This window comes from Rattus norvegicus, chromosome Y (genome assembly GCF_021556685.1).
Source record: "Rattus norvegicus strain SHRSP/BbbUtx chromosome Y, alternate assembly SHRSP_T2T, whole genome shotgun sequence".
Classification (NCBI taxonomy): Eukaryota; Metazoa; Chordata; class Mammalia; order Rodentia; family Muridae; genus Rattus; species Rattus norvegicus.
Window position 1 is genome coordinate 2914584 of NC_141555.1, and position 9621 is coordinate 2924204.

The 9621-nt window shown below is 40.5% G+C and overlaps 1 protein-coding gene across 1 annotated transcript; it reads right to left on the reverse strand.

The window, feature by feature from the left end:
* Positions 1–8040: 8040 nt before the first annotated feature.
* Positions 8041–9252, reverse strand: LOC147997941 (igE-binding protein-like). The gene has a single exon (XM_087601367.1). It carries the CDS (start codon positions 9250–9252, stop codon positions 8041–8043), a length of 1212 nt encoding a protein of 403 aa, XP_087457493.1.
* Positions 9253–9621: the final 369 nt, after the last annotated feature.

The window sequence follows — 9621 nt, forward strand, 5'->3', positions numbered from 1 at the left end:
GTCCTATTTAAATGAAACTTTAGCTTCAAAGAAACACAGGAAGTTATTTAAAAAATTTAAACAGGATCGTCAACAGCAACAAAACATAGGGACTTTATAATTGTACAATTATTTTTGGATTGTTTATTTTATTTACATTTCAAATATTTCTACCTCCATATTGCCATTTTGTAAATGCCTAAAACATTTCCACTCCCTTGTGCTTCTATGAGGGTGCCACCTCACAAACACCATCGTGCCTTACTGCCATATCATCGCCCATACTCAGGCACTGAGCCTCCTTAGAACCAAGGGCCTGCCCTCCCACTGAGCCATATAAAGCAGTCCTTTGTAACACATGTATTGTTTGGCAGTGCTATCTCTATGTGCACTCTTCAGTTGGTGGTTTAACACCTTTATGGGATCTTGTAATTTGATATTGTTCATCCTATGGGATTTCAAACCAGTTATGCTCTGTCAGTGTTTGACCTACAATGGGGTGCCATGCACAGGATGAAGGTTGGTTAATAACTTCCACATTTCTATTGGGTAGGTTTTCAGTGGACAGTTGCACAAGAATCCTCTCAGCAAGCACTTCTTGTGATCAGCAAGAGTGTCTGGGTTTGTTTTCTTTGGAAGGGATTGATTCATAGGTTGCATTGCCTCTGGATAATCATTATTTCAGTCTCTACACCAGTCTTTGTGTCTCTGTTTCTTTAGACAGGAGAAATTCTGGGCTAATATTCTTTGAGATGGATGAGTGGTCCCATTCTACAGCAATGTGCTATACCTATCATCTGGCTTTGGTGTCTAGAGGTTATCTTTTCTCTTTGTTGAGTATGGCTTTCCTGGAACGTCAGATATTCATGTCCAGTTTTCCATACCAAGATGCAGGAAAAATCCCTCAACTTACTGTCTCACAATTCTTCTCCTATGTGCCCTCCCAAACGTGATCCTCTCCCAAATCCCCCCCTCCTTTTCTTGTCAAATTCCTATTTCCCTTTACCCATATGGTTCCTACATCACAGTAGAAATGAAACACTTACACTTTTATGTGCTTCTTGAAATTCACATAGTGTATGATTTGTATCATGGGATTTTGGGCTAATATCTACTTACTAAGGTTTACATACCGTGAGTGTTCTTTTGTGATTTGGGAACTTCACTCATATTGACATTTTTCGATATCCATCTTTTTGCCTAAGTATTTCATGAAGACGTTGGTTTGTATAGCAGAATATTACTCTGCTATGAAATTTATTACATTCCACATAACCGTTCTTCTGTTGATAGATTTTTGACATGAATCCAACTTTTGGATATGATAAATAAATCCATTCTGATCATAGTGGAGCATGTTTCTTTTGTGAAATGTTGGAGCATCATTTGTCTATTTGCCCAGGAATGGTATATCTGGGTTTTCAATTAGTTCTATGTCAAATTTTCTAAGGAACTTCCATAATGATATTCAGCCAGGTTGTAGCATGTTGTAATTCCAACAACAATGGAAGAGATATCCTTTTTCTCCACATTTTTGCCAAAAATCTGCTGTCACCTGAGACTTTTTCTCACAGTCATCTGACTAGTATAAGGTCACATCAAAGATCATCCCTGCTGCCTATGGTGCATTTCAGTCATTCATGGTATGTTAGTTGAGAATTCTTTATCTCTATACTCCATTTTTAAATCGGTATTTTAATCTCTGTAATATGCCTACTTGGATTTTTGTTATTCATTGGCTATTCACCCTCCATTGGATGTAGTATTGGTAAAGATATTTTTTCCAGATGGTATGTTGAAGGATTTTTGTGTTGATAGAGCCTTTGCCTTAAGGAACGTTTACTGGTTTAAGATATCATATTTTTCTGTAATTGATCTTAGAGCCTAAGGAAAGTTACCCACACTGATATGTTCAAAGCTCTTTGCCACTTTCTCTTCTATTAGATTCAGTGTATATGATTTTACTTTGAAGTCAGATTGACTTGCATTATAGCATTTCACAAGAATGTAAAGATGGATCAATTTTCATTCTACTCCATAAGGATCACCACTTAAGCCAATAGACTATTTTCAACTCAATGTTTTATTTTATTTAATTTTATTATTTTTAATTATTTTTAATTTTTGGTTTTAGTCAAAGATATTTTGAAGCACCCACCTTGACCAGCAAGGAAGACGCAACACCGATGGGTTCTTCTCAACAGCCTTTATTGCAGGAACACCTCATTCTTGATACGGGGACCCCAGGGAACAAAGGCACTCACCTTAAGTACAAGACAAACAGAGGCTGTAAATCCTCTGGGGATTGGTGGAGTATGAAATACTTTATTAGCATGAATATCACCCTGGCCTTGTAGGTGCTAGAGGAATAACAAGGACAGGGCTTTAATGGTTGTATACCACAAATGACCACTAGATGTCAACCCCATCTTTAGCCATTCCCAACAGCTCCCCCTTTATTGTATTATAAAAATGAAACCATTAGGTGGAGGTAATGGTCTGAGAGAGATCAGACATGCCTCACAGAGTGCCCAGCTCGGCCATGGAGAGCCACTCTTGCAGTTAGGACTGCACCCCAATGGCTAGAAATGACTTATGTTGTAACACACCATTCTGGGCTATCCGTGTGTATTTATTTGGGGGAGAAACTGGGCAGAGGGGCATTTGACTAGCCCGAACGTTCAAACGGGGTGTAGCCACCTCTGTCTATGACTGGTCTAGATCAGGGTGTCACGTCAATATTGTAATTGGTCCTGTCTGAGGTCGTTCCTCTCGATAGATCGGTCTTGCCCGTTGTTGGAATAACCCTATCGCCACTGGGCCCCATGTCTTAGGTTGGTCCAAGCCCCAGGAAAGTTGCCCATCTCTGGATACAATGGCTTCACATGACAGTGACAAAATACGATCTAGAGCAAACTCTTAATGTTTCAAAGAGGCTTGCCATATACTGGGAAAAGGACCACTTTCAATGGCAACCATAGCCTGATAAACAATCGCTTTGTGTCTGGCATGCTCTCATTATAAATGGCAAAAGATCCATAGACATACTCTGCATCCCAAGAGGACAATGGCCCCCCAGGCAAACATGCCAGCCCATTCTTTAAAAAAGGAGAAATCATTGGTAATCCATGAGGTGAAATCTCCAAACATGATGGCTTCCATTCTAGTGTTGTTAAGGACAGCAATCTGCATCAGCAATTGTCTCGATAATTGCTCCGCTTTCATGGACCAGTTTCCATTCAGATAATTCGAGATTTCTTTGCTCTGTTGAGAATACTGAGGAAGGTTAGCTTGCAGAGGAGTAATACATAAGGCTCTAAGGGAGGAAACACAGGACAGCTGTGTCATATGATATAATGCCTCAATTTGTTCCTGAATTAAATCCATTCCTTGGTTAACTAATAGAAAGCCAGATGCCAAGTAGGCATTAAATTCTTCTTCTAATGCCACTGCAGTTCTTTCCACAATCTGATTGATAGTCTCAGCTGTCTATACTTGATTAGTCATAGCAATCTCGGCTGTTGTTGCTGCAGCGGCTGATAGTACAATGGCTGAAATTGTAGCTGCTGCAATACCAAAATCCCTTTTGGTTTTAGTAAATGAAGTATGGAAAAATTATCTGGATTTGCTTCCACGGGGATAGGCACAAAAGAAGGAACCTTGACCATCGCTGCAGTATCATTGGTGCCATCCTAGCATTCAGCTAAATAACAGACTACATCAGAGTTATTACAATTTAAAGCATTATCACTTACATTAGTGCTTATCATAGAGAAGAAAAGTGGTCTAACACATACTGAAGCATCAACGGTAGTATCATTTACTAAAAGGCGATTACTTTTTACATTTACTAAACTGGTTTTGTTATTAGTTCTAGTGGCTGAAATATTATACAATGTAAATTCTTCACCTAATAATCAAGCAAAAGGAATTAGAGATGTATATGCTCCCTGCTCATTTGACAATACACATTGATACCAAGGCCAAAAATTACGCTTGCCAGTCTTATTTTTTTTCCCGATCATACTGTACATTGCCAAGAGGAGGGGAAAATTCAAATCCCGGTAGGAATTGTTTTGCTCTATGGAATGGACTCTGACACGGAGTAAAATTAGGTGGAAAGGCTTGATATGGGGGGGGGGCAAGTAGGTAGGACTCTACGACAGGTAGAGTTATCCAGTGTGTGAATGCCTTGCCCTGGGGGGTGATGGAAAACTACAATTATGCATCCTAATCAAAGTTTTAATGTTCAATTTAGCAGAATTATTGATTGATGTGTCTCCACTGCCTGAAGAGGCTCCTTGGGTAATTTGACTCTAAGCAGCCAGGATCATTCCAGTGCCCATACCACTATTGCGGACAGGCTCTTACCAATTAGCCAATGTGGCCTTCGCAGCCATATACAAGGCTGGGAGGAATTTTTAAGAGTGAAACATAATGTATGTAATAAAGAAAGATTAGTGGCAGTATACCGTTGGGGCAATTCTCCATTTGGCACTATAAAAGGAACATCACGCAAACAGGATGTGGAGAAAAAGGTTGGCAAGACAGTAGAATTGCTATGAACTGGCATAAGTACTGGCCATGATCTGGCAATAGCCCACAGCATGAGTGAATCAACCTGGATTACCATTCCCAGTAGTAATAGTAGGGTTCGTAGTCTCATCTTCACGAAGAGCAGGAGGCACTTTTCAAGTCAAACCTTCAGGCACCCAGATTGGATTGTCATGATTCTGTGGAAAAACACAAAACAGCTCCCCTGGATCTCAAAATTATGGGATCTGGGCCACACCATTCACCAGTTAAGACATCCTTCCACTTTACGTCTACATTAGTCATAGGTTTAGTAGCAGCATGGCGATCTGCAGCAGAGCGGCCATGCACATCCAAAATTAAGAAATTTAGAGTAAAAAGAGCGAAAGACAACTGTTCTCTAGGTGTTCTGCCATAGGCAATTCCCCCCTTTTGCTTTTGTAAGAGCTCTTTTAAGGTATGATGCATTCTTTCCACAATTCCTTGAATTTGGGGATTGTATGGTAATCCTGTAGTATGTTTGACCTGCATTGTCTGGCAAAATGCTTGAAAGGACTTTGCTGTGTAGGCAGGCCCATTGTCTGTCTTGAGACTATCAGGCTTTCCCCAGGCCACCATGCCTCCAAGCAATGACTAATGGCATTACGAGTCTGTTCACCAGTCATCAGAGTGGCATGTATAATACCGGAACAGGTATCAACAGAAACATGAGCATATTTTAAATTTCCAAATTGAGATATGTGTGTGACATCCATCTGCCAAAGATTTAGCAGAATCAGACCACGAGGGTTAATTCCCACCTGAGAATGGTGGTGAAATTGAACACAATTCTGGCAACGTAATACCACATCACGAGCTGCAGCTCTAGAGATTTTAAAATTTTGTTGAAGAGTGAAAGCAGGAACATGAAACTTTTGATGAAATTCTCTAGCGAGATCAACTGGAGCTGAATGAAAAATAAATTCTCTACGAGTACTAGCATCCACCAGGGCATTATTACAGGCCATGGGACCAGGCAAATTAGTATGAGCTCGAACATGTTGTATGAAAAATTTATTTTTTCTGGCCCAAATCAATTTTTGTAATTCTAAAAGAATTTGACATACAGTATTAATCGACCTAATTGGCCCTGCAATTTCAAGTAAGCGCACAGAGTTAACTACATACGCAGAATCATAAATTAAATTAAAAGAATCATGAAATCTTTTAAAACTTCCAATACCATTTTACATTTTGTAATTTGGGGGGTGCCTGGACTGTACTAAATTAATACTGGTTCTTGAGAACCAATCATATAGGCACCTACACCTGTTTTGGAGCCATCTGTATAAATATCTAACGCTCCAGACAAAGGCTCTGAGGCAGTGACCGTAGGAAAAATAACTAGATGTTCAGTAAAAAATTGTAGCAAAGGATCCTTAGGATAATGATTGTCAAACTCTCCATCAAAACTACAGCGTAATATGGCCCAATCATCTACCAAGGCACACAATGTTTCCATCTGATCTGTAATTTATGGTATAATAATTTTCTTGGGTAAAATACCAAAATGCTAATACAAGATCTAACGCCTAACACAGCAAGGTGTGCAACAGCAGAAGGGTAATATTCAAGGGTCTTATTAGGAGAAATATGGGGATAAATCCAAAGAAGTGGTCCCTGTTGCCATAGCACTGCTTTAGGCTGACGAAAGGTTCTCAATATACAGAAAAGCAGATCCTCCTTTTCCTTGTACCTTCTTCGCATTGCCTTTTCCAGCCTTTTTTCTACTTTTCTCAAAAATAATCGTGCTTCCTTGGTTAAAGCACAGGGTGAAGTAAGCTGAGAATCCCCTTTCAGGATCTCATAGAGTGGCTGTAAATCTACATTGGGCATTTTAATATAGGGTCAAATCCAATTTATGCTTCCTAGTAACTTTTGAAAGTCATTTAATGTTTTTAAAAGATCTTTTTGTAATTCAATTGTCTGAGAGTAAATACTATGAGGAGTAATCTTTGTTCCTAAATTCTCTCCTTTTTGCCCATTTGAATCTTTTCTGGTGCTATAAACAATTGATTGTTTTCAAGCACCTTAACCACTTTAGCATAGGCCATTTCTAGGGTGCTACAATATTTAGTGGAAAGCAATATATCATCCATAAAATGTATTATTCTTAATTTTGGGAATTGGTCATGTATAGGCTGTAGGGCTTGTCCTACATACAGCTGACACATAGTAGGGCTATTAGCCATACCTTGAGGCAAAACCACCCACTGATAGGGCTTATCAGGTTCTTCCTTATTCATAGAGGGTAAAGTAAATGCAAATCGTACGCTATCTTGTGGGTCAAGAGGGATGGAAAAAATCAATCTCTAATATCAATAATAATAATAGGTCAATCATCAAGAATACTAGAGAGCAATGGTAAACCTCTCTGTATGGGACCCATTATTTGCATCTGAGAATTAATAGCTCTTAAACCATGTAATAATCGCCATTTTTCTGATTTTTTTCTTCATAACAAATATAGGTGTGTTCCAGGGTGATGTGGATGGCTGTATATGTCCCAATTGCAGCTGTTGAGACACTAATTCAGCAGCAGCAGTTAATTTTTCAGAGGATAAAGGCCATTGAGGAATCCCCACATGTTCCTCTCTTTTCCATGTAATGGGTATGCCTCCCTCAAAGGCCCCTAGGAAAAACCCAGACCTGTCCTGTCCCTTTTAGAATTCAGCAGCACTGTGTCAGCTTGCCCTTGTAAATTTTTTCCTAGACCTTTTCTGGGCATGTAGCCCATTCTTATCATCATATCCTTGGCCTGTGGGGAGTACTCATTAGTCAGTCTCATGTCTAGATTTATTAAGACATTTCTACCCCACAGTGTCACAGGAATGTCTATAATATATGGAATAATCTTTCCTGACCTTCCTTCTGCATCCTTCCATGTCAATTCTTTAGAGCTTATTAAAGGAGCCATTTCGTACCCTAGACCACATATGTCCTGAGACGATGTTTGCATAGGCCACCTGGGAGGCCAGTCATGTACAGAGATGATACTACGATCTGCTCCAGTGTTTAAAAAAACAAGGAAAGAACGTCCCTCCACAGTCAATGTTAACACTGGACGATCACTCAGTTCTAATGATATAAAGGCACATCTGGAGCCTGTAAATCCAAAGACCCTGTCTCCTCTGATTCTATTTTCAGCAGGAAAACACCTATGTAAGCTAGGTAGAAGCAGTAGATGGGCAATTTTGTCCAGTAATTCCCTGGGGAGAGGTTACCAGGACTTTTACTGTGTCTAAATAATCAGGGTCAATTACTCCTGGTACAATTTGTAAATCTTTCAGGGCAGAGGAGGACCGTCCCAACAACAGCCCAACTGTATCTTTAGGGAGAGGTCCTCTAAAATCTGTGTCTATAGGCTGTACTCCCATTTGGGGGGTCAGTATGAGTCTGGTGGTGGAGTGGAGGTCCAGTCCTGCAGAGCCTTTTGTGGCTCTCCTCAGTCCTTTGGGTGGTGAAGAGAAGGCCAAGGCCTCTGTCTTGTCACTGCCTGTTTTTCTGTAGAGCCCCATATATTTGAGGGCCCTGGGAACATGGGCCCCGTTGTCCGGTTTTTGGCCATGCACTACCATATCCTGTCGCTAGAGGGCGACCATTCAAGTCTTTTATAGATTGACATTCATTTGCACAGTGGTTCCCTTTCTTACAGCGGAGGCACAATCTAGGTTGTGGAGGTTTGCTATTACTCTGTTCTCCACTTCTGTCAGGGCACTGAGTTCTATAGTGCCCTTTACGTCCACATCTGAAGCAAGTCTCTGTAGTAGCCTTCTTTTTTAGTTGTATCATTGCTGCAGCTAGGCCAACATTAGTCAATGGCCCTCCTATCTCCCTGCAGACCTTCATCCAAATTTCTAAACCTTTATGCTTATATGGTGTGATAGCAACCCTACAATCTTTTGTACATTGTTCATACACTAGCTGCTTAATAAGAGGCATAGCTGTATCAGGGTTTCCGAAGATCTTGGTAGCAGACTCCACCATGTGGGCTACAAAGTCTGAAAATCGCTCTGTGGGTCCTTGCAGAACCTTGATAAGGTTCCCGGAGATTGCGCCTCTATTATACAATGCTTTCCATGTTTTAATGGCTATTTCATTAATCTGGCTATAGACCTGATCTGGATAACCAGTCTGGTACAGAGCAAATCTGCCTATTCCCAATAGCATGTCAGCATCCCAATGTCTCTGAGGGTCTGCTCCTGAAGCCAAATTAATGGCAGCTTGAGTGTTAGCATATTCATAAAGGAAAGACTTCCAATCCAAATATTTACCTGGAGAGAGACAAGCTCTGGCTAAACTTCCCCAGTCTCCAGGGGTGAGACAGAATCTGACAGAAGCTTCATTGACTCTATAGGTTTTGGCTGACTCTGCTAATTGCTTTATTGTTTTAAAGTCAACAGGTTCATGATGTCGCTGGCCGTTTACATCCAGAAAAACTGGAAAACTCAATCCTAACTCTTTCCATACTTCTGGGCAAAAAGAACCTCCTGCAGGCTTCACCATCCTTTTATACTGAACGTTATACAGAGGTGCAGGGGGTGCCATTGGTTTAATTGCTTTCTTATCTAATTCTTTGACTTGTTTCTGCATAGCATAGGCATGTGGCCAGTCAGGATGATAAATCTCTTTCTCATACTGAGCGGCTTCTTCCTCAAGGTCAACTAAGTCATTATCACTAAGTGCTGAGTCAGTAGACATTCCCAATGTCAGTCCCTTTAGTGAGGGATATAATTTCTTTGTCTCTAGGTCCTGATTATTACTCCTGCCTTTGTCTATCCTCTCCTTGACCTTTTCTGTCACTTCTTTTCCTCCCTTTCTTTTCTTTCCTTCTTTCAAAACTTTCTCTCCTTCTGACATACTCTCTTGTTGCTCTGTCAGGATTTTCTGACCTGTCGTAACAGCCTCTTCACATCATTTATCTTCTAAACAGGCAGGAACCATACGCCAAAGTGGCTTTGTCCCTAGTTTAAGCTTGCCATCCGTTGTTTCCCTATCTAGATCTTTTCCTAACGTGTCCCATGCTCTTAAAGTGAGTGACTCTGACACTATAAACCACAAAGCACATCA

Bases quoted from the DNA above. Each gene is read 5' to 3' on its own strand.
- LOC147997941 (XM_087601367.1), bottom strand. From the start codon at position 9,252: ATGTCTACTGACTCAGCACTTAGTGATAATGACTTAGTTGACCTTGAG.